Raw genomic sequence first — 26,460 nt, forward strand, 5'->3', positions numbered from 1 at the left:
CTCCTCAGCAGTGAAGAAACAGTAATTTCTACAATCAAGTCAAGTAGTCGAGTGTCTTGATTTCAGTTAAAGATCACTGGCTGTCACTACATGTACAGGGTCACAAATTTACAAAATAAAGTGAAATATAAAAAGGAAAAATATTATACCACTGTATACTGGAAAAACAGAAATATACTTACCTTTTCTTCTGAGGAAATAGTAAGTTTATCACTTGAGATTAAGCTGCACACTTGTTCAATGCCAAGATTGAGAAATTCTTCACTAAGTACAACATCTGAAAAATGTTGCTCTGTTGGAAAGTAAACAAAAATCCCTTAATAACAGTCTGTTATCACTGTTTCAAACTGCTTAAGAAGATATTTTTCTTTCTTTTTTATATTAATATTTTATTTTATATAATTCTTACATCACTTTTCATTTTTGCACAATGTATGCATTTTCATTTTGGTTATATTCCCCATACAACTGCACCCCCCCCCTTACTTTGACCCTAGTTCTTCCTCTCCCCTTCCCTCACCCCAGCTGTAGTGTGTCTCTGATTTATAGTTGCTTGCTGATTTTGATTTTTACTTTGTACTAATTAGTCTTTTTCCTGGCCCCTTATTTAGGTTTTCTAAATTCCTGCTATGAGTGAGACCATCTGGTATTTTTCTTTTTCTTTCTGACTTATTTCACTGAGCATGATCCCTTCCAGCTCCATCCATGTTGCTGCAAACTGCATGTGTTTATCTTTTTTGATTGCTGAGTAATATTCCACTGTGTATATGGACCACATCTTCTTGATCCAGTCATCTATTTCTGGGCATTTGGGTTGTTTCCATAGCTTAGCTATTGTAAATAGTGCTGCTATAAACATAGGGATGCAGGTACTCTTTGGAATTAATGTTTCTGTGTCATGTGGGTAAATACCTAGGAGTGGAATTGCTGGATCATATGGAAGCTCTATCTTTAGTAGGTCAAGAAATCTCCACACAGCTCTCCATAGTGGTTGGGCAAGAAGAGATTTTTCTTAATCTAACCTAAGAATGAGAAAACCAGCTGTACTTCTGCTGGCAAGAAATACCAACACAAATCCAAACAACCTCACTAGGGGAAGTAACCTGTACTCAGTGACTTGTTTAAACCACAGCAAAGCAGAATACAGGTAGGAAGACTGCTTTACGATGTACTCAGGTGACTCACATCTATTTTACATGGGATATTTTCAAGTTAAACATCTATTCCTTATATGGTAAAAAGACTAACAGTATTTAAATTTGTAAACCTTCTGATTACAGAACTCAGATGTGAGTAAATGCTATTCTATATTCACACTTTTTTTTTAATACTCTTGTGCTTTAATTTCAGACTTAACATGCCACCATATTACAGTTTTACCACTCAGAATGTTGTGTAATTTTCATGTTACTAATTTGTATTCTTTCGTTTCAGGGTGAAGAACTCCTTTCAGCATGTATTGTAAGGCAGGTCTAGTGGTGATTAACTACCTCAGTTTTTGTTTATCTGGGCAAGTTTTTAGCTCTATTTCTGAATGTCAGCTTTGCTAGGTAAAGTACTCTTGGTTAGCAATTATATTTCTTTCAGCATTTTGAATATATAATGTTACTCTCTTCTTGTGTGTTAGGTTTCTGCTGAGAAATACAATGACAGCCTTATACAAATACACTTACAAATTAGTGATTTTTCCTCTTGCTGTTTTTAGGATTATCCTGTTTTTGACTTTTACTATGTCTTTAAGAGAGGACATCTTTAAGTTGCTTTTGTTGATGATTATAAGCTTTGTGAACTTGGATATCCAAAATCTTCCCCCAGATTTGGGTAGTTCTCAGCTGTCATTTCTATAAAAAAAAGTTTTCTGCTTAAAAAAAAAAAAACAAACAAAAAAAATGTTTTCTGCTTTCTTCACTCTGTTTTCCTCCTGAACTCCAGTGATACACCAACTGGTCCTTTTCATGTATCATATAGATCATGCAGTCTCTCCTTACTTTTTTCATTCTATTTCCTTGTTCTCTAACTAGATAGTTTCAAAGTTTGTATCTTCAATCTCACTGATTCTTCTGCTGGATCAAATTTGCTGTTGTTCTCTACTGCATTTTTCATTTCATTCATTGAATCTTCCCCCCAGAATCTGTTTGGTTCTTTTTATTTATTTCTGTGCCTCTTTGTTAAACTTATACACTTATGTATTGTTTTCCCAATTTCAATGAATTGTCTTTCTGTGCTTTGTTATAGCTTGTTGACTTTCCTTAAAACAGATTTGTTTTTAAAAAGAGTGAGTTTGGTTTATCTCAGTGAACTTAAAAAGTGTGGTAAAGATGGTACTGCCATATGAGAAAATTAATTTGCAAAAATGATCATGGTTTATCTGAAGAGGTACACTATATGAAAAAAAATGAAGTCTACCTGACCTCCAGTCCCAAATCCTGTACTTTCTAATTGACTACGAAACCTTGGACAAATTCCTTTACCTTTCTGTGCTTTAGTTTTCTCACCTTTCAAATGAAGACAATACTACCAATGCCACATAGTTATTGCAAAGATGAAAAGAACTGATGTCTGCAACACATTCAAAACAATGGCTGATATACTGCAATACTACTTATCTGCTTGCTTCCCACCCTTTTATCTATAGGGTATCTGTTCATGGAAAGGCCACAACTTTTGTGACCCTTGTGAATGATCCCAGATTCCTGTTGGGTGTGTCCTACACAGAGGAACCATTTCTTCAGACTCCCTGCTGTGAGCACACCTGAAACACAGCTATTTTGGATTACCAGGTAAATCACAGATTTCTATATCTTTGGGTTTGATCAGTGGTTTCATCTTAAACCTTTGGTTTTTATATTTTCTTAGAGTTGTGTATTAAAGTAGACACCTTCTCAAGCCTTTACTGTTTCAGGAGAAAAATACCTTCCTCTCAGCTCACATAGAAGTTCTGAAGCTTTCTTACACCTTCTTAGAATATACCAGTCCAAGGCTTCTTGATTCTTTTTATGACACAATCCCAAAGCATGTATGTCTTCCCTCTGCTCTGCAACGAACCAAGCTGAGAGTTTACAACCTTTTTTGGTTTTACTATAGTTTAAGTTTGTGGCATCTCCCAGGTCCACAGATTAGGGTTTGTTTTCTGAATTTTCCAAAGCTTTTTCTTGGAAAAAGTACTTCTTCAAAAAGTGCTCCGTTTTTGGAAAAAATTCTCCTTTAGGAGCATGCACAGGGTGCTAGCTGCAGGGATTGGGGTTGTTCATGGGCCATTTGAGGAGATTCATGAGTGGGGTTTTCCCAGAAATTCACAGGCAGTCATTTTGATGGAGCCCACCATGCAATTAGTAGAATCTGTGTCCCTTTAATGTCCTCAAAGAGTTGTATGTACCAGTTTCCCAGATTCTTCCTCTCCCCACCTCCTCCAGTCATGGAACTCCAAATTAAGTACTCTGAATGAGAGAAAAGAGCCTCTCTGGGAGTCAGTAGTGAGTGCTCACATACTCTTTCTTGGGGGAAAAGTCATGGGCTGAGGAAGTTCTCTTGGGAGAGTGTGGGGGCAATACAAGTAAAGTCAAACTGTTCCTATCCATTCTGAGGCATTTAAACACCTTTTCCTCCCTTCCAATGGAACGCTGGATATTCTGGTTTGGAAACCTGGACTTCCACAAAGGCTCTCTTGTCCACGATTGATTAGCTATGTCACTGCTTTCCAGATGTTCCTCTTGGCTGCAGTCAATAGGATGAAAATGGTTCCAAGGTCACTTCAGGATCCATAGCTAGCACTGAGTTCTCTGCTTGCTTATTACCTAATGCAAGCATAAGCAAGGCTCATTCTGGGTCAGACTGTAACTTACATGTGGTGCCAGCTCCCACAAAGGTACTATTTTTGTGCATGGATGTCAAGTTTATGTTGTTGCAGGGGAGGGGATCAAAATGAGCAACATCTTATGCCACCATGATCAAAAACACATTTTTAACCACAAGAAAGCAGTAGCAATTAAAAATATAAAAACAAAGAAAAAGTATACTCCAAACTATACCCAACTAGTTTCCTTCCCCAATGAAAAAGAAAACTCTTGCTATAAACAGTCAATATATTTTATTAACGTCACTTCAGTGAACAAACACCTACTATCCCAAAAAAAAAACAAAAAAAAAAACAAAAAACAAAAGACCAGTAGTTTACTCGCCCCATCTTGAACCACCACCCTAACTTCCTGGCTTTCACACCACACTTCTTTAGGCCAGATCTTAATACTGAAGCTTCGTCATTGTGATGCACGCTCCTATCTTTATCTGTTATAACATAGCCTATGGCCCAGCTTTACCCTGAAATTTTTCTTTGGAAGTCTTTTTCTTAGGATTAGATCCCTCAATCCCTAGAGGTACTCTCTCCTAGTTTGAATTCTACCTTTCTGACCAGTCTCTCTCCTTCAGTTCTATAAAACTAGTTAGTAATCACCTAAGGTTCTGCCTGCCCTGAACGCCTTTCATGTTTTCTGCATGTTCTCCCTTAACCATGACATCCACATTCAAGCCTTTCAGGTATCTTCAACAATTACCCTCTATAGTTGTACCCAGACCCACCCTCTCTCCCCAACCTCAACACTTGAATTTCCAGCTGTTACTCTCCATGTGATCTAAGCAGCACGTCTCTTGAACAGATCCACCGCACACAGGAAACCAGCAACACATACAAGCAGTCCTCTAAAACCCTTACATTGTTCACCTCCTTAGGCTACTTACCATGACCTCTTTTAAGCTCTGTAGTCTGTCTTTTTCACCACTGTGCATTTTTCATTAAGGGCTTTGCTTCACTCCTTTACTTGATACTTAAAGATTCTCTGGCTATGTCTGATGATTATCTCTTCAAAACAGATCACAGTCTTCCTCTGACCTAGTCTGTCTTTGGCCATTGGAAATCATCTTGCCTGTCTGAGAACCTCTAAATCGGTATTGCACTATACTGGTTCTCCTTCTAAAAATCAAGATGAAGAGCCATCTATCTACAAACCCACAGTGTCAGTGCCTTCCTCTGACAGTTAGTTGCTCAACCTCCTTTTGTGACTTAATGGCTCTCTAGTCACACTGATTTCAAGACTAAATGAAGCTTCAGTCACAGATGATTTCTCACTTTTTATTTTATTGTGGTAAAAATATAACATGAAATTTACCTCCTAATAAAGAAATAAAATAAACATTTTTATTTCTATAGTTCAGTAGTGTTAAGTGTACTCAGATGGCCCTGAAAGAGATCTCTAGAACTTTCCCGTCTTGCAAATCTGAAACTCTATTTTCATTAAATAGCTTTCTTTTCCTTTCCCTAACCTATCCCTTCTCTCCATAAAACCTAAGAAAAACTGTTTCACAAAGCCTGTTGCCTTTGGCCATCCCAGTGCCAATGAGTAAAACTAACCTGGTTAAACTAGTGTTCAATAATCAGTTTCTTCTCTCTGAACAAATCCCATACCTGCAGTAAGATATCATTCCCAGTAGTATAGGCTATGCTATGACTATGCACTAAAGATTAAATATACATGTAATAAACATGTGCATTCCTGCTTGTTTCTCCTACAAATAAGTTTATGAAGAAATGAAAGCTAACTCCTGGATTTGTCACACTACAGATTATAGGGCTCATCAGGTCCAGTCCCTTATTCCAAATGAAATCAACAACATTGGATTTAAATCCGAAGTTTTGATTGCTCTGCTTTGTATACTGTGATAAGGTACAAATTACCCTTTATATCTGATTTTTAAACAAAGGTAAATTTCATGTTATATTTTTACCACAATAAAGAAAAAATTGAGGAATCACCTGTGATTGAGGCTTTGTTTAGTCTTGGAATCAATGTGAATAGAGAGCCATAAAGTCACAAGCCACCTCTTTGTTAAAAATTAAATGCCATAAGTGTTTCCCATAATACCTCTTTATTCTATGTACTGCAGTAGATCATGGATAAGAGTAATATTTTAGGCCCACAAGTAAGTAGCTGATCCCCAAGAGAGAAAGTGCTTTTGGGAAAACAGAAATATCTCTGGTCTGAATTTTTCTAATTAACAAAATGAAAGTGTTAGAAGAGATGACTGATAAGGTTCCCTACAAGTGGTAACACTCCGTGAATCTCTGATTTTGAATCCTATTAGTCTGGGGGAAGCAGGGAGTTGAGGGGAGAATCACATATATATCTCTAGCACTTTGATAAACACAGACAATTTTAGTGAAACCTGAGAACAGCTACCTGATCTCAGCTACAAAAACTGTCAACAGAGCAGAGCCAAGACACTATAGAGAGCTTACTAAGACATAAATGAGGACCCTACTGAATAAGAATATAAAAATGATTCTTTTAAGAGGTATCATTTAAGTCTGCATGAATTCACTCAAGATGTGCTGCACATGAAATGCTTTCACAGTTCTCCAAAGGAAGAACCTTCTGTATCAATAAATTAACACTGCAACACACCCTCAAATAATCAGCATCTATTCTTTAGTATGCATAGCACACAGTGAAGGCTCAGGATACCATTATTAAAACCACTCTCTCAACACAAATTTCATTCAAAAGGGTAGTTTTCAAAATCATGGGCTTGTTTGAAAGATGGTTACCCCAAGCAGCAATTCCTCGCTTTAATTTTAGAAGGGTGGGCAGATGATTAAAGTAAACTGATTGCAGAAGAAAATGTTATTCTTCTTTTACAGAGAATGAGGCATGTTAGACAACTGAATATGGTTGTGAGCTGACTATTATAGGCCAATAAATACCTTGCAAGCAGGAGTTAAACCATAATGAGCCTAATATCACCCACAGCAATTGGGGCAATGACAGGCATACAGAGAGGGGAGTTCTGATAGGAATGACCACTGGGTTTAAGCTAAGCATCCCAGAGATGCTTGGAAAAGCTGGAACCAGGGCCTCCCCTGGTGGCGCAGGCTGTCGAGCACACGCTGTGAAGCTGTCCACAGCCTCTGCAGTGCTGGTTTGATCCCGGCCGGCCGGCGAGGGTCCCACATGGCGCGGCAGACCTTTCCTGTCTCACCCGCTGCTACCCTCAACAGTGTATTTCGTCAGTCTGCCTGTTCTGTGCCCCACTCTGGTGAATCCTCTCACCCTCCCACACATCTGGCCTGTACCCTAGTTCTTGTGTAAATGAATAAATCTTTAAAAAAAAAAAAGATGGAACCAGATAGCAACAGATATAAAGAAAGGTAAGAGCATGAGAAGCTATGAGTTTGGTTAGCACAAAGGTCAAGACTAAGAGGTTCAACATGCCCTGAAGGTTCAACATGCCCTGAAGTTGTACTCAGGGCAGATTTCTGAGGGAAAGATGGTTGTCACAAAGATCTATGAAGAGGGAGTTTCAAGGGAGCCAACAGTACAGCTTTTGAAGTTGCTGATGGCAGGAAGAACAAAGAAGAGAGGGAAAAGACAATCTAGGTATCCAAGAGAGACGTATGCCTGAGGCCTAGAGAGAAAATGAGCTATAAAGAAAATGCCACCGACCACCTGCCAACTAGCCAGTGCAGAACCCAAAATGGAAGCGGTGACCCAAGTGGAAGGTGTGCCTTTTGACCTACCTCTCCTGTGATTTGGGGGAGACTGACCCCTTAAGGAAGTTTGTCCCCAACATGGAGGCTTGGGGAAAAGCAAAGTTTTATTTAAGATAAAAGGAAAGGAGACACACATGAAAATAGCTGGGCACAAAAGTCACCATTTTGCAAGTATAGTGGAAAGGCTAAACTAGGGCAGTGTGGGGTGCCTGGATGCAGAAACAGGTAGTTAAGAGCAAGAAGAAAATGGGAAATAGACTGAAAGCCTGTTAGGCACATCAGAGATGAGAAACAGTCTTCTTTGCAGGTAGTCCTGGTACTGAGGAATGCTAACCCCAGAATTTCAGCTAGAGTACTGACTTGAAAAATAATACTGCAAACTTCCCCAAAGGGCAATTAGAAATGATATTAAGTAGTTTCTAAACTTTTTAGTGTGAGGAGTGGTAAGATGTAGAAATGGTGGAATATCTGAAGCTGTTTCCCTTAAATTTATTTAAAATGCTGACATTCAACCATTAGCTACCCTTACCAACAAGTTAAATAAAATTCATATTTTCACTTAAAATGAAAATATGATTTCTAAAAGAGCCTTCTCCTTGTCTATTAAAATGTATCTAAACTGTTTTATCTCCACTGGCACAGAGTAAAATCAAAGGTCTTAAAGATTTAGGAAATGGCTAAAATATGAACACTTCAAAGCACATGATAAGTCAGAGCCCACAAAATAGCACTGTCCAAGCAAGTCTGCACACTTGGAATGAGATGTGAGTAAATTCATTTTTAGGTGGTAAGCAAAAAAAAAAAAAAAAAAAAAAATTACACACAGCTTTTAAGCTAAGCAGAAAATCACTGAAGAGCACAACCAAGGTTGACGAAAGTCCACACCACTTATCTCACCCCTCAGGTTGTTGCACCCTAGGGATGAGGTTGTCCTCAAATGGCACTTGTTGGAAGGGGTTCATGACCTGAGCTGGGTGGCAGGCTATGAAGGTCAACACTGCTGAGGCCACAAGAAGGCATCGGGGTGAGCAGTGTGATGTCCTCACTGCAGACCCTTCCAGATTGGTCTCTCACATTTTTACCTTCTCTAAATGTATTGATGAGAGTTCATGAAGAGATTTCCAGGGATCACCTCAATTCTTTCACCACACCTACACAGCTTAGGCATAATACATACTAAAAAGCACATTTCCAATCTGCAAGAGAAAGGATGAAGTAGATCTTCTATCCAGAATCTCTGGTGAGTTTTCGAAGAACAAGGAATGCTCTGGTCTCTTAAAAGCAGCCACACCTGATCAGAAAGTACCCTGAGGTTACATCAGCTTTCTTTCCCATCCTCTCTCTCTCAGCTCCTCTTTCTCCTCCTTCTTTCCATGCATGTGTGTATGTAGGTAGGGGAGTATGTGAAGGTGCATGTACACATATATGTACAAATAAATGTATTCATGGGGTGTTCACATATATATGCATGTATGGAGGGAGGGAGGGAGGGAGAAAGGTAGGCAGGCAGGCCTCCTGACTTCTCGTGGCCTCAGCAGTGTCAGACCTTCACAGCCTGCCACACAGCTCAGGTCATGAACCCCTTCCAACAAAAGCCATTTAAGGACAACCTCATCCCTGAGATGCAACAACCTGAAGGTTGAGGCAAGTTTCCTGGACTTTCGTCAACCTTGGTTGCGCTCTTCAATGACTCTCTGCTTAGCTTAAAAGCTGTGTGTAATGTATTTTTTTGCTTACCACCTACAATTGAATTGACTCACATCTAATTCCAGGTGTGCATGAACTCTTTTATCATTACTTATTTTTTCTTTTTTCTCCAGTGAGGACTGTCATAGGCCGTATTTAGGACACTGACTATGATAAGGAAAAGGAAAAGTAAGATAATAACTTGATTGCCAATGCCACTCTTCTGTCTGGATCTTTTCAACAGGCTATATAAATTTGAAACTTAAAGTAACTTAGGGATTTGGATAGATTTTCTGGACATACAAAGTGCTTGAATTGTAAAAAGAAAGAAGAGAGGCATTAAAAAGTATTTGTTTAATGCAGAAAAAGAGAGCTAAAGAGATACTCTTGCATGCACGTCTCAGCTCTCTACCTCCTATCTGCATAAGGGATCAACAACGGTCAGATACCTGCACTATGAAGAAAAACTATTTTTTTGTATTATACTAGATCACTTATTTTAGAAAGCTCATTGCAACTGATTATTATTATTTTTTAAAGATTTACTTATTCATACACACAAGAACTGGGGTACAGGCCACAGGTATGGGGGGTGGGGTGAGAGGATTCACCAGAGACAAAGCAGGGAACAGAACAGGCAGACTGACTGAAATACACTGCTGAGGGGAGCAGTGGGTGAGACAGCAGAGGTCTGCTGCACCATGTGGGTAGTTTCCTGGCTGGGGATCAAACCCATGCTGCAGAGGCTACGGATAGCTTCACAGCTCTGTGCTCAACCCCCTGTACCAACAGGGAGGCCCGCAACTGATTATTAATACACCAAAAATTATGGCAGTAATTTCATCACATTAGGTTGGTCAATATAATTTTGTTTAAAATTGTAAGGATGAAATATATCAATGAAATAATATGACAGCATAGCTTCAAAACGATACAAGAGGATGCAAAAATTCACTAAGTTGTAGGTGAATGATTCATGAGCTTTTCCATATGTATATTAGACTTCATTAACAAGTTCACCTATAAAAAATAACAACACAGGAGGAGGGAGTAAAGGGTATAGTGAAACAAGATTGTTCAGAGTTGACAACTCTTAAGTTGGATGATGAGTACTATTGCGTGTGCTACAATTTTTCATAATAGAAAGTGTTATGTTACTTAAAGATAAGATTCAGAAGCAATACAGTAGTATAGCCATTAAAGACTAGACTTTGACTTAAAGTGCATTAAAAAAATAAAGAACCAATTTTTCTTTATAGTTTTGCTGAAAATGAACAACTTCCCCATGAAAAATCCTTAGCACAAAGAAGGCCTCTATAAGCTATGAAACAGAGATATTATGATTCTGGTGGAAAACTGTTCATAGTATACTACAGTAAATTGAAGATTTTTAAATAAGAGGAAGAAAAAATAAAATCTATCTCCTAAAAACACAGCAAATGAGTTAGGTGTGGATATAAGCACAACTAACATTTCTAGTACATCATATGAACTATGTATATGAACTACGGATCTTTTGCATTAATTCCGCCTCACACCTCTGCCCATTCCCTCTCCCTCCCTCTCTCTCTCTCAACATTTATCAAGCACTATGGAGACACCTGGCAGCCCAAGAAAGACATAACATTAAATAGTGATTGCTTCACGCAGAAAAAAACTATCAAAAACTGTTAAAATCCTCTTTGCCTTTCCTAACATAAATCGTGTTTAACAGGCTCACTATGTCTGGCAGTTAATGGAGTTTATGGATTTATAAAGAATACTTTCTATTTAGCTGAAGAACAAAATTGGCTGCAGTGAAACACATCAATGAATCCAAATGTGTCTTTGGCTTTTCTTAAAATGCCTCATCCCACTCAAAAGGATTATATGAATATCACTACATCTCATAGGCATTCCCCAAATCACAGAAGGGTTGTGTTCTAAAAGTTTACCCATAAATCAGCTTTCTGGAACTGAGATTGCATTTTCCCACTGAAACAATTTTATAAAGGGTAGTTAGGCGATCAAGCCATCCCCCAAAAATCTACAGAGCTCAAATTTACTGGACCTCTCATGTTTTACTGAAGTATTCGTTTTTGTTTTGTTTTTTTTCTCCAACTAGCCACTTCGCACCCTATTTCTTTGATAAATACAATAAGGATTCTAGGAATACTTCTCTCCAGTGCTCTGCGTAGGTGCACACACACACAGAGCCCTTATCAGGTCTATGTGCTAAAATATCCCTTACTCACCCAGTGTAAGCACATGGAGCAGAATTTATAAGAGGGGCTTGTACATTTGAAATCTGGAAGAAGGGTTCTAGAGCTTATTAAAATGCAATGCATTGTCATGGCAGGGTCTACAGTGCAACAGTTTCAGGAGACTCTACAGTTGCTGTAGGGTCTCACAGATGCAGGGCAAGGATAGTAGATTATAACTTCCACCAGGTTTATCTTTTAGAAAGATGGTTTAAAAAATTTAGAAACTTCCTGATAACCACTTTTAACATGTATTTTTAAAAATACTTATAAATGCAGGGCAAAAATAAATTGTAGGTTTTTACTTTTATGAACTTTCACTACATCCAAAGTTTTAACAAGAATCTCTCCTGCATGGCTGGAAGGACAGAGGATCTGGGGGTGGGTCCTGGACAGCAACTACAGGGATGGCCTCCTGACAAGAGCAACAGGACCGCCCCACAGGGAGAGATGACAGCAGGAGACACTGAAAACCAGTGTCTACATAGAAAAGCAAGTCTCTACACAGGATCTACGTTTTTACTTTACCCAAAGCCATCTATGTTTCCTTAGTTTGAAATTTTGAAAGCCACAAGATTGTTTCTTGTATGCAAGGGAGAGAAAAAGACAAAATGACAATTTCATTTGCCAACATTCTCTCATAGACCTATAAATTTGAAACTTTGAAGAAAAATACATAGGGATTCAACACTTAATTAAACTAGCTATTTCTTTATTTAGACCAACACCGATTTATAATTATTTTTAACTAAAAAATTTATGAACATGCTTCAACTATATAATGCTACCATTCTATTTTAAATGTATTTTTATAAAGTCTAGTTCCAGAAACATGACAGGAATTTCCAGAAACCACTAGAGAATCATATTAGAAATCAAGAGCTGCAGGTTTCCCTGTCCCAAGCTCTGCCAAGGTCTGTGCCACTTGCCTGCATAGGTGTTGGCCTTGGTCAGGAGGTCTGTGCACGCATGCACATCAGCGAAAGCCCGAATTCCTAAGCAGTTGACAGGGTGAAGCTGAGTTTCCAAAAATTCACAGCAAGTCTTCTTCACATCTTGTAACTGTAACAGACCAGCTGCTGGAAGAAGTACCTGTAACACATAAGTAGCATGGTTAGGCAATGGCTGGCAAAACACCGTCACTATCACTTCTACAAAGGGATGAAGAGGTCCAGCCAAAGTTTACAATCTGCATCTAGACCCAAACCATCCAGAGGAAACTGATTTAAGTTTTTGCAAAAATGGGGATGCCTCCTCATACTACCCCAAATTATGTGGAATTTGTCAAAGGTCTCTTCTTGATCACAAGAATCTAAGAGACACCAGATGACTTTAGATTAATGGTTCTTTTCATGAGCATAAAAAATTTTTTTCTTGGCCCTCCCTGGTGGCACGGCGGGTTGAGTGCAGTGCTTTGAAGCTGTTCACAGCCTCTGCAGCACAGGTTCGATTCCTGGCAGGCCAGGGAGATACCCACATGGCACAGCAGACCTCTCTTGCCACGCCCACTGCTCCCCTCAGCAGTGCTTTCAGTCCCTCTGCCTGTCCTGCTCTCCGCTCTGTCTCTGGTGAATCCTCTCATCCTCCTGCGCCTCTGACCTGTACCCTAGTTCTTGTATAAATAAATCTTAAGAAAAAAAAAATTGATTCTTAAAAAAAAAATTGGGGGGGCCCTCGCTGTTGGCCTAGGGGTTAAGTCACAGTGCTATCATTGCTATGCCCTGAGTTCAATCCCTGGTCAGGAAGCTAACCTACATATGGCATAGTAGACCTCTCCTGTCTCACCCGCTGCTCCCCTTAGCAGTATATTTTAGTAAATTTGTCTGTTCTGCTCCCCACTGTGTCTGGTGAATTCTCTCACCCTCCCGTGCATCTGGCCTGTACCCTGGTTCTTGTATAAATAAATAAATCTTTTTAAAAAAACTGCAAAAAAAAATGGTTTTATTGTTCTTCCCCATGTCTCCCCTTTCCTGCCCCCCATAGTTGGAATATTTCATGAGTGTCATTGATTTGTGGGAATAAGGTGAGCCCAGAGGAATAGACACCAAAACAAAACCTCATTTTGTTATTTACTATCTGAATAACACAACACGCAGTTTTCCTTAGGGGGCAGAACAATTTTAAATTCAAGAGTCTCTAATATATGTAGATGGTTTTTCTAAAATCTAATATATGCACTAAAAGGAAAACACAAGAAGTAATTGAGCTTAACAACTTTTTAATTTGTATTTTTATTTGAATAACTCCAAGAAATCTTATATTAATTATAGGTTATTCTATTCTATAGGTTATTCTATAGTATCTCTACTATAAATACTATATCCAACATGACGAATGCTTCTCAAATAGGTCAAAAATGGACACATTTTTCCATGTAAGTGAATTAGCATGGTGCTATGTTAAGGACCATATTTGAAAGTCAAATTACAGAGGAAAACTTCATTTAAAAGAAGTTCCTGAACATCTGCTGTTCTTTTATAAAAGTCAGAAGAAGAAAAAAAAAAATCTCAGCTATTAGTCAATTTTAGAGATCACAGTGACTTAAAAAAAAAAACCTAAGTTCCTTCAGGAATTGGCTTTTACATATGCCAAGCTGTAGCCCAAGGAGAAAAGAGAAACAGTGGTTTTGAATATCTTTTACAACTTTCCTAACCTAAGGAGTAAGAAATCCTAAATGTGGAAGGGAAGGAGTATATTCACGTCTTTCTGCAACACAAACTACTGTATTTTTTTTTTTTAAAAAAAAAAGATTTATTTATTTATGTATACAAGAAGTGGGGTGTAGGCTAGAGGTGTGGTGGGCGGGGATGAGAGGATTCAACAGTGAGAGTAGAGAGCAGAACAAGCAGATCTACTGAAACACTGCTGAGGAGAGCAGGGCGAGACAGGAGAGGTCTGCTGCACCATGTGGGGTGCTCCCTGGCAGGCTGGGGATGGAACTCATGCTGGAGTGGCTGGCGATAGCTTGATAGTCTGTGTCTTTAACCCCTGCAACACCAGGGAGGCCTGTCAACTACTGTATTTTCTTGAAGGAATCACAGAAGCATCAAGTCTCAGCAATAAAGGTTCCTTGTGTAGATATATGAACATGACCAAATGGTAACGAATTAAGGACTCTGTTTTAATCCAACTCCACCACTAATATGAGTTTTCTCTGAAAAAAATTAAAATGTCTAGAGTTAATTCCTTTTCCTTCTGAACTTAAGAAAAGTAAAGTACAAACGATGCAGTAATAGCCAAATATTTTGCATAATGTGTATGGGGTTTCTTTATGAGAATGCATCTCCATGGAAGGCTCTAGTTTATTGATAATTTGCAAATGGGAGGTTTTTCTACATTGGTATAATTGTGCTCTAAAGTAATGTAAAATACATTCCAAGATGCTTAACAGTGCAGCCATTTAATTCAGCAAATACATATGGTTAAGAAAGTGGTCTTCAGAGTAAGATTCAACCTCCGTGAAATGTGCACAAATAGTAATAATCACCCATTTAATCAGCTTTTTCCTAGAGACAACATAGTGTCATAAAGTCATATTTAAATTACTTATACAGAAAGATGGGGAGGCTTGGAGGAAAAGTGTGGTTGAGGAGAGACAGGCTTGCTCATGCATTGCTGGTGGGGGCACATACTGATTCTGCCTGCTTGAAGAGCAACTGGTCTAGTTCAATCAAAATTACACATCCTCTGACCCAGTAATTCAAATTACAGATATACTAACATGCACAAAATCTCATGTGTACAAGATACTTAGTTGAGCATTACTGTGGGTAATAACAGAAGTCAGAAAAAGGCCTGAATGTTCATAAGGAGACAGGTTAAATAACTATAATCATCCACTCAAATGTATATTTTGCAGTCATTAAAAAAAAATGAGAAAAATAGACAAACAGAGCAATTTCTAAGATACATCCTTAAACGAAAAAAGAAAAAAAAATCAGTGACCAGTTCATATCATGCCAAGATACACAAACACACGCACACTTATATACACAACCACCTTTTTTAAAAAAAGCTATACAGCTGGCTTTTAAAATTTTTATTTTACTTCACTGATTTCAACTTCATCACTATGAAGTCTAGATTTATCATATCAGGGAATGAAATTCATAGAACTGAATAACTTCACATCTGGAAAGGATATAGCAAGTCACATAGGTCAGGGATATAAAAACTATTGCAACTGTGGGCAAATTGACTAGAAATAAACATGTAATTTTTCAGATAGCAATAATGGGAGTGGTTCCATACCTGACAAACACATATTCAACATACCTTAAATGAGTCAAATGTATAAAACAAACTTACTCCTATTCTCCTTTTGTCAGTAAACTCTTAAAAAGGAGCAGCTTGGCTTTGTAATGTGATTTTACTAGGACTAAACTTCAATAGCTCATAATTATGTATTAACTACACATAGCTTCAAAAACAATTACTAAGTGAGCCAGGCTTACTAACATGCCCCTTGCCCCTGGTGACCATCAAATCACTCATGATGAGAACAGTAAAGTAGCAGGGCCACACCAACTTCCTAGATTACTTAGTCTACTAGTCAGATAGCCAGTTTAAAAAAAAATAATTTTAAATGCTTCAATTTTCAGAGCGCCAACATCTCACAAGGAACCCAGCAGCCTGAGAGGAGAGTTTCAGGATGAAGTCAAACCTAATTGGTCTCATGATGAAACCAGACCTGGAGAGGACAAAACATTTGATCAGGTTTCAGAGCTGGTCCATAAAAAGCTAGGGATATAATCAGATTTACCAAATCTTTGGCCCATCGTTCTATCTACTGCCTTGAGCCCATTTCTTGGAAGAGAATGGAAGCTGCTTTTCTAATTTCTAAACCTCCAATATTGTTCTTTTCAAAGAAGAAGAATAAAGTCAGCAACCACTTCAGCAACACGGCCAGGAGTGGGTTCCACTTCCTGAGTAATTATGATGCCAAGCAAGTAATTATGTGCTAAGCACTCGGGAGTCACTGAGATCATATCACTCCATTATTCACAAGTGAATACAGAGGCTTTGAGAAGTTGGGTGACTTGTCCAAGATCACACACCTGGAATGGAACAGGTAGAGTCTGCTATTGAGCAGTATTAACTAAAGCATAATGCTTTCAGATGATGCACAGGAAAACATGGTAATAGTAATGAATGTTTTTAAAGTTACCTTCTATTTGCTTCAATAACATGAGTCAATGTAGAGAAAACCATTTAGTAGAAAACAGTATCAGTAGTACATAACATAACAAATTAATGAAGGTGGCACACAAATTACTGAACTTTGGAACTGAAGTTTGGGAGACCAGGTTAAGTATTCCAATCTTTCAATATTTGACATCACTCTGACTCCTGTGGTTTCTACATATTATTCAAAAGGAAAAATATGCTTTCATCTGAGGATATCATAATTGTGTGGCTTATTTTTTACAAAGTAGGTAACAACTGCTATTAGTAAGAAATGTGGGAAGCATCTAGCCATGTAAAAAAGGCAAAATCTTCATTTGCTATTTAGGTTACAAAGATATCTTGGGCATTGTAATTAAAAGGTCTGCAGAATAAATTTATGTCATTAAAATTAATTTTTCTGCGCTCTCTAAAGTCAAGGAGCAGCTGATAGGGCTGCTTCTCATATGAAGTGGAATTATATTGATATAATAAACTTCCAACCACATACATTATGACCTAATGAAAAAATTTCCATTTCCATCAATTTCATATGCGCCCCAATATTAACCCTGGGAATGAAAAAAACAACCCTAAGGCACTCAAAATACTGAAATATATTCCAAAACATCAAATAAAAGGTAATTATATTTGCTATGTACCCTGCACACAGTGATGTATTTATTCTAAGAATCTAAAAATAATTCATATACAGTGTATATACCAAGGGCCACATTATAAAAACTGAAATGTCTGTCCCTTGGGTATGTGAAATCTTATGAAAAAAATGAAAAAAGCAGGGACTCTGTCTAGGGGGGTCCTATAGTACTGTGACTTATAAAGAGAAATATATATTCTGGCAAGGAGCTCCTTAGCCCTTGGAATTTCTTAAGTGAAGAGTGCAAAGGTGATGAGTTATGTTAATGAGTAATTTTTGGAAAGCACCTACAAATCGGGCTGGTTGTCAGAACATGATTAGGGGACTGTTCAATTACTAACAACCAATGAGTTATCAACCATGCCTTTGTAATGAAACCTCCCCAAAACCCAAAGGATAGGATTTGGGTTCATGGAGATTGGGAAAAATGAAGACTTCAGAGAGGTCATAAAAACTCCATGTCCCATCCCCATACTTTGCCCTTGTCCATGTGGTTATTCCTGAGTAACACCTTTTTCCAATAAGGTGGTAACAGTAAGTTTCTCTCAGTTCTATGAGTCAGTATAGCAAATTAATGAAAGCAAGGAGAGGAATGTAGTAATCTTTGATAGATCAAGTCAATCAGAACTGCAGGTGACAATCTGGGCTTGTGAGTGAATGTGACCACTTCGTGTCGGAGGGGCAAGTCTTATGGGACTGAGCCCTTAATCTGTGTGACCTGATGGGCAGTGTCAGAAATGAACTGAATGTACGGTAAGATATCCAGTTGGTGTCAAAGAACTGCTTGCTAGTGTGAGGGAAATCCCCAGTTGCTGGAATTGGAATGAGAACCCTCAGAGCCCTCATCTTCCCTTTCTGCAGCTCCTCATTTGTTTCTCCTTTAGATCTGCTATTTTATCAACCCTGAGCTTCTCAACTCAGACCTTGGGTTCTTACCAGGATCTTGGTCCCTTTCAGGTTACTATTGTTTGCTCCATTTCATTTGCTTCATAACACATTATCACTGTTAGAATTGATTGCATGTATTTGTTCCCATGTTTAATGTCTCTTTCCCTGCAAGGTATCCAAAGTTCTAGAACAGCAGGATCATACCTGATTTACCTTCTGTTTTCTCCTCACATACTAAAAGAATATCTAGTTGCCTAATAAAAGAAGCAACCTGAATGTAAATTAATTCGTAACTCTCTTGGGTATTAGTATTTAAAAAGAGATATAACTTTGGATATCTTTTGATCCAGAAATACAAAGTCTATTTCTAGAACATAACTAGAATGTTCTAGAATGGGGCACTTGTGTTTGTCTACAAATCCTCTTAGTCTCATTTCCTGCTCAAGTTACCAATGCAGCAACTCGGTCTCAGCAGACTTTGATCATCTTTGTAAAGATGTAATTTAAGGCTGCCTCACCTCACCCACTAAGTAACTCTGACTTCCTACCCTGGGAATGCACTGGGAACTCACACCTGAACAATTCAGAAGCACAGAAGAAATAATGCTGTGGGCCCCCCATAAGCAATAGAGAATGATCCAAAGGAGATGCTGAATAAATGCTTTCTTTCCCTTTGTCATCCTCAAGTAGATCATTCTGCAACACATTTCATAAGGTTTCTCAACAGGTCTTGTTGAGAATAAACAAGTACATTGAGCTGTGACCAGATCCAGAGCACATCTCTGTTTTTATTTTATTTTCTTACCTAGTACATTTTGAATTGGTTTTCCTGCCTTTACAATTCAAATCCCTCATCCACTCACTGTTGATCCCTTGGATCACTTTCTAAATAAACTAACTGCACAAAAGCCCTATGAATGTGCATATACTTCGAATGCTGTCTATAATATCAAAACTTGAAAAGGACTTAAATGTCCGATTAGAAGAGATAGATGGGAAAATAAAGTCTATATTATCAATAAAATCAAATAGCTTTTAAGTATTAAAGGAGATACAGTAGACAAATATTTACAAATATGGAAAAATCTTCCAAATATATTTAGTACAAAAATCTGATTTCGAAACAGAACATATGGTACAGTCTCCTTTTTTTGTGAATACACATACATTTAAACATAGAGACGATATTAAAGAAATACACCACAATTGTTATCATCTCTGGTTAGTGGTAGAAAGAATCTATTTATTTCTTTTTATTTATTTTCTAAATTTTTATTGTATTTTCTAAATTTTCCATAATGAACATGGATCCTTGAAATGGTCATGTATTATTTAAAAGAGAGTCAAGGACAAGCATGTAAAGAAATGCCTTTCAGGATCCCTGGAATTCCAGTCAATGTAGCAATGGGTAACAGGCACTATTTATTTACTATTGCCCATCATTCTCCAGAGACTGCTTCTATGTGGCCACCCTCTGAGTACCATGAGCCTCAAAAGCCTTTGATCATCAAGTTAGTATTTTGTAAAACACTAAGGCATCTCTATATGTTACTCTTCGTGTTCTACATGTGAATAACAATATCTTTAAGAGTTTGGAGAAGCACATGGTCAGCTAATTAAATAAACTTCAAATGCTATCATTTTGTTAAACAGAAAGGAAGTATTTTCTTCTGGAAAGGTTGATTTCCAACATATGGAGACATGTTATAAGTCTAAACATTTTATACAGTGGAGACATTTTCTGCAATGAACAAAGAAGTGGGGGACACCAACTGCTGACTAGTGAAGACAAGTAGAACAGAAGACAGGGAAGACACCAAGCCAAATAACTAGCACCGTGTGGCAGTCTTGCACCAGCTGCACATTTTAAAGATGCTTTCATCCTGTTTCACATTTTTTGACAAGCCAAATTACACATAAGATGTTTTGCTCAGACAAGTATACTCCTTCTGCCTGGCTATTAGGATCTGTAGTTTATTTTCAGCTAGGGCATTTATTCCATAGAGAGAAATAATTTATGGAATACGTCTTTTAAATCCCTAGTCATAAACAACTATGAACCAGAGACACACTGGGGGGAGGGGTGGCGGGTCAAAATAAGGGGGTAGCAATTGTATGGGGAATATAAAAATAAAAATAAATAAAAATAAAAAATAAATCCCTAGTCATTAGCACTGTGTTTATCAGAAGAGATTACCAAGGGATCTGATCTTTCTATAAGATTTCTAGATGTGTATGAAAATATGAAACTCTCACTCAGATCAGACAACATTAACTTTACAGTAAGTACCCTGCTAAAAACCCAGATTTTTATTAATTTTCCACCTACTTTATATATGTCACCTACTTTTTATACGTCAGAAGCATTAAAAAATCTACATGTCAGGAATGACATGAGAACAAGGTTGCAGGTGTCCAAAGGGAATGTATGAACACAGGGAAGAAATTACGCCCAACTTAAAGAAGTGATATGTTGTAGGACAAAAGTCTCATTATGAAACATAATCTATAACTTTCATCAGCATATATCTTCTACAATCTGCATTAAGTTCCCAACTGAGGAATAGATTTTGTTCCATAATTTCTTCAACAAGCTGTTTGACACTCACTGTACATTTACTCAGAAAAGTTAACAATGGTTCTAAGTGACAGTTATCAATGAACATACTATCACCACTTGACTGCCGTGACCTCGGGGATCCCAGGTACAGGAAAGGCAGAAGAAAGTTTCCTTCCTTTTTGTGGAATGAAGAGCTGGAACAGTGCAGAGTTTTGAAATAGAGGATGTTTGTCTATGCATTCTGCTACCTCATTCACATTTCTACATCTCAAAGCCCTAACCTTTAGCCTAGCAGTCAGTCCTCAGCTCTGTGTACCCCAGGAAAGCCATCTTATTAAATCACATGGATGGCTAATAATTCAAGACTTCTCAGAACAAAACCTTTCCAGGAGGTTGAATCCTAAGCAGACCACATCCGCAATCGGTGGAATTTCCAGTGGTACAGTAATAGATGGAGGAAAAGCAAAGGTATCAATAGTATGAACAGAAGAGACTGGGGGGCAATGGAAGCTGCTTCTTCCATTATTTTTAACGTAAGCTTTCTCTAAAATCTCCAATTTATTAAACTCAAATGTATAATGGAGACAGAACATACCTGGTACAGTGGTTGACAAAATTAGTCAACCACTCAACAAGGTGCCAGTTTGACCACAGTGACACTTTAGCTCTAACTCAAGGCTTTTTTCCTTGGTCAGAATTGAATGTTCAACCTCATGACAACAGAAGGTCAGGATTTCCTCTCTCCCTCAAGGATGTTCCATGTCAGATCATTCACAGTAAGCAGAAGATTGCTTTCTTTTTTGATTAAATATCCCCAAAGTAAAAGATAAAATCAGAGGCAATTTGGAAAAGAAACACATGCAAAAATAGGAAATGCGTAACTACCTCATAAATTATAAAATAAATATAAATTAAAATAATAACAGCACATTTTATGATTATTGATATATTTTTTTTTTAAAAGCAATATACATTCAGGTCAAGATATAGTGAGGCTTGGTCTGTGGCTTGTCAACTGTCTTAAAAAGCAAATAGACAACATTCATCAAGAGTGACCAAAATATAAAAATTTAAAGTCTTTGATGCTGGAAGTGTATTTCTGGCATTGAGAATGTATTTCTACCTTGAGAATATAGTTCAAAAATGGAATAGGCTACATCATAAATTTCACTTTAGCACTATTTATATGAGTATGAAAAAACAGAAACATCTAAGGATTTAATAATATGGCAACAATTAAGTAAATTATGTGAAACCCACATGGGCAATATAATCAGTGACAATGAAAAAATAATGAAAAAAATAATTAAAATAAATTTTTTAAAAAACATTTCTAAAATATTTGCATTTACTCATAAAACAAGACACACACTTTAAACTACAATCATATTAGGACAAACTTAATGGACATGAAATTTCTTGATTTCAAGGTATCTGGTTAGTTAAAACAACGTTGACAGAAACAAAAAAACCACCAAGCATTGCTACACAATTTACAGTGCACACAAGTAAAGAAAGTGGTCCAGTGGTCTTTAAGTGGTGGCTTGGCTCCCTGGCCTTCTACAGCTGACAGCACTCGACTTGCAGGCAATCTTATGGCTAATCAGAAAGACAGCTAGCCCCTAACCAGTGAGCTCAACTGAGACTTTCTGCCAGTATAATGTGATCTTGGACATTGCAATGCTTTCTTCCCAGACCCAGTTTCAGTCTCTCAGCCTCTTGTTACCTCTAACAGGGCCTTTGGTCAGCTGGGTATCAATAACCTGGCCATTCCTACTCCACACTGTATCAACCAATTCTCCCAGCAGCTGAAATCCCCCTTCAGGGCTTGCCCAGAAGAAATGGAGTGCTTTTCCCCAAGTTCCTCTCTTCCTGTCCCATTTCTGCCCGGAACTCCTGCCTGGCATGGCTTCCATTCACCACACAGGGCCTGCCTATTTTAGTGGGCATTCCCTTGGTATTTACAAATACTTATCTAGCATCTAATAAATGTCAATCATTAGTCTAGGTACTAAGAACATGAGCAATGAACACAGTGGGTCATATACCAGTGTCCTGGAACCTAGCTCCTTATGGGCAGTATTTACATTTAGTAGTTTTTTTTCATTCTAGCACTTTCAGATCTCAAAGTCTAAAATCCACAAGGACTGAAGGATGAAGGAGCTGTAGACATCAATCCCCTATCTGTCACTATGTTCCTATAAAGCCTCAGGGGCAGAACAAAGTTCCTATTAACAGAATGGAGAATGGCAAACAGTCCACAAGCTCTAGAGTCAGTGAGCTATGGGCCTGAATACTGGATACATTCTAAAAGCTGTGTGACTGTAGAGAATCACTCAGCCCCTCTGAGCTGCAGTTCTCTTATTCGTAAAAACACCCTCTGTACACCAGGCTGTAAAAATTCCACAAGGTCCATATTTAGCAAAGTGACCAAATGCATAAGGCAGGAAACTTGCTCTTCTCCACAAATATTTTTATTCTACTTCTACTGTCAATGAGCAGAATAACCCACTTTTATTCTCCTCCCCTCTAAAATCACTACAAATCAAAAACATGACTGCTAATCTCTACTACCTGAACATGCATTTCACTCTTCCAGATCAAAATCCCTTCTGTATTTACATGGGATTTTCCAGGATTCTTCTTTCTACAACCTCAGAATTTCATGAGTAACTAAAGAACAGTCTGAGACAGTACTAAAGAACAGCACTGACTCCATATCCATCTTCCAAAAACAGAATTCAAAGTAGGTAGGCCAGGTTAGTGAGACTGAGGTATCAACCCACCATCCAAAGAAGAAAAGAGGGACAAGTGTTGAGTAGACTTCAAAAATAAGTAAAAATTTTAAAATAAAAGTAAGCAAGTTTAAGGGGTCAAGATTACCTGTTAACTCCAAGAACAGATTAAGGAACCCAAATACGTAAGTCTATTACTACAAGGGACTAATGACACGCGGTTTTTCGAAAGTGCTGCATGTACTACTTTGCAGCATTAGATGTTAACTGCCAGGTACCAGGATCAAAGTCATTTCTCTTGGTTGTCTCCTTTTTGCTGCTGTCGTCCCCAGCATCATGGAAGCAATCCCAACAGCCTCCTCAGGACCACATTACTTTCTTACCTCCTTTTCTTTCTTGTTCTTTCTCCCTCTCCCTCATGTCTTTTCCTCTCTGTCTGCTGCTTTTCAACTTCTTTTTAAATCGGCTAGTATTATTCAGAGGCCTGCATAGATTACCAAGTTTATGACACTGGGGTTTTTTTTCAAGGTTAAAGAAACTATCTGTAATTTTTAAAGGCCTTTTTGTTTTCTTAAATATAACGTTAAATGAAAACGCTCTCCTACACAACGTCATACTCTGACTCCCTGGACAAAGAGCTCTTTTTCAGTTGCATGGTATTTTTCACCAGAATTTATTTTATACTTTCTCTTTCCAACTGAGTCTGTAATCAATATTCATACCCCGTCTCCAACTTTTGTTTCTCAAAGCCTAGACTTGACATGAAAAAGCAATTATAAAATCAAATTATTACTGGAGAATAAAAGGTAAGAAAACACATGACAGGAAAGCACACGTTAAGCAAAAAAAAAGATTCTCCTTTGTAGGCAATAACTTCATCTATCTTACCAGTACCCTCTCCCTGACCCCAGCTAGATCTTAATTACAATATCCGCTTTCAATGTTTCTTATCAAAGTGCTTCAAATCTTCATCATCATAGCCAAAAACGCATGCCCATTAACAGGCTAAACTGCAGTAAATAAGTACAATGGAATACTCTGCAGTACTTCGGAACAAGCCAGAGAAATAATACACAAGATAGATGAATCTCACGAATGTTATGCTGTGTCAAAGAAGTCAGCCTCAAAAGAATATATTCTGGGGCCTCCCCTGGTGGCACAGGCGGTTGAGCACAGCGCTGTGAAGCTGTCCACAGCCTCTGCAGTGTGGGTTCGATCCCAGCCAGGCGGTGAGAATCCCACATGGCGTGGGGGACCTCTCCTGCCTTGTCCGTTGCTCCCCTCAGCAGTGTATTTCAGTCAGTCTGCCTGTTCTGTTCTCTGCTCTGTCTCTGGTGAATCCTCTCACCCTCCCGCGCATCTGGCCTGTGCCCCGTTTCTTGTATGCATGAATAAATAAATCTTAAAAAAAAAAAAGAATTCATCCTGTGTAATTCTATGTATATGAAGTTCAATGACAAGAGAAACTAATCTGCTGTAGTAGAAATCATCTCAGTTGTTGCTCTGAGGCAGTCATGGGTGAGAGATTTATTGGGAAGAGACTTGAAGTTATTATTGCTCAGTATCTTGATCTGGATGTGAATTACCAGGTATATGCAGCATTTGTTAAAACTTAGCAAACTGGACAGTTAAGATCGATGGTATGTAAATTATAGTCCACTAAGGGAAAAAAATTAGTGCTTTAAATCTACACAAAGAGGTTAACCAGGGGTCAGTAGAAGGCATTTATAACTTGCGAAAAAAAATTTTAATGGAAAATAATTCTGACAATACAAAATAAAACAGTAAACAAAAAAAAAATTATGCTAGTATTCATAAAGTTAATTCAGAGAGCAACTGCTGAATGTTAGTGATATAGCTATACTGCATTTTCACCAAAAAATTAGATTTTCATAGATAGATAGATAGACAGACAGATAGACAGACAGACAGACAGATATCTCCTGGGGAAAATACACCTAAAGCGGATGATCAAAAGCACATTAATTTTACTAACCTGACAATGGGACTAAGATATAAAGGTCCAAAGGTAATAACCCTATTTTCAAATGGTACATCAATTATGCTAGGGTCTGTAAAACCTTGGTTGATTTCAGTATGCCACAACCACAGATAACAACTCCATACTCTAAACTGGTTCGGAGGGATTATGAATGTGAGAAAAGTGCTGTCCTCTTACAGGTTCAACAAACCACCTGAGGAAAGATCAATGATCAAGAAAAAAACTCACCTAATGAAGACTTTAATTTATTACTAACTTTTCTCATCCCTGCTCATATTACAATGCTTCTATTATAAGATGCTAGGTCATAATCAGGATAGTCATTTTTTTCATTCATCAAGATAAATGCCTTTTATGTACCATACCTGAAGCTACTTAAAACATAAAACACAAAGTGACTCAACTGTGTGGGTATCTTCAAAGATTATATATTTTAATACCATGAAGCCACAACAAGTAATTAATTATTAATGTTTCTGAAGTACCTACCTGTCTTCAAATAAGAAGTTCAAAAAACTCTGAAAGTTTGATATCCATCTAGTTTTACAAGATATTCTAATAATAAAGCTTCTAGACTTTTTCAAACTAGCTGACCTTGAATAAATAGCTTTTTCCAGATTAAATTTTAAATAATAAGCTTTCATCTGTTCCGTACTCTTAATTTATACAGAATAAAAGATAATTTAACTGTCATGAATGGAGAATGGATATTCTGCTTGGTCAAGTATTTTGATTAAAATTATCAAGATTATCAAGTTCAGACTTAAAAATATAACACAATTAACATCAAAACTCCATTGTAAACAATTTAAAATGTTACAGAAGTTATTAATACAAAAGAAATTCACCATTTTTGGTGTCTCTGAATAATAATAAAAAACTAAAATAATCACTATTCTGGTAACATGGTAAAATACTGGAGCTTAACAGCGTTCTGGATCTTAGAACATTAGGTAAATTCACATTAATGATGGGATTTCCCATTACT

General features: G+C 37.7%; 1 protein-coding gene across 3 annotated transcripts in view; it reads right to left on the bottom strand.

The window, feature by feature from the left end:
• The window catches only part of KLHL2 (kelch like family member 2), a gene marked incomplete at both ends in the record, with an annotated part of 83,438 nt that overhangs the window by 21,376 nt on the left and 35,602 nt on the right, over positions 1–26,460 (bottom strand). For all 3 annotated transcript variants that reach the window (XM_084231598.1, XM_084231600.1, XM_084231599.1), the window contains 2 exons: positions 183–292; positions 12,396–12,558. In XM_084231598.1, the coding sequence (XP_084087724.1) occupies positions 183–292; positions 12,396–12,558 (273 nt within the window). The remainder of the gene's footprint in view (positions 1–182; positions 293–12,395; positions 12,559–26,460) is intronic.

This window comes from Talpa europaea, assembly GCF_964194135.1.
Source record: "Talpa europaea genome assembly, chromosome: 4".
NCBI classification, from domain to species: Eukaryota; Metazoa; Chordata; class Mammalia; order Eulipotyphla; family Talpidae; genus Talpa; species Talpa europaea.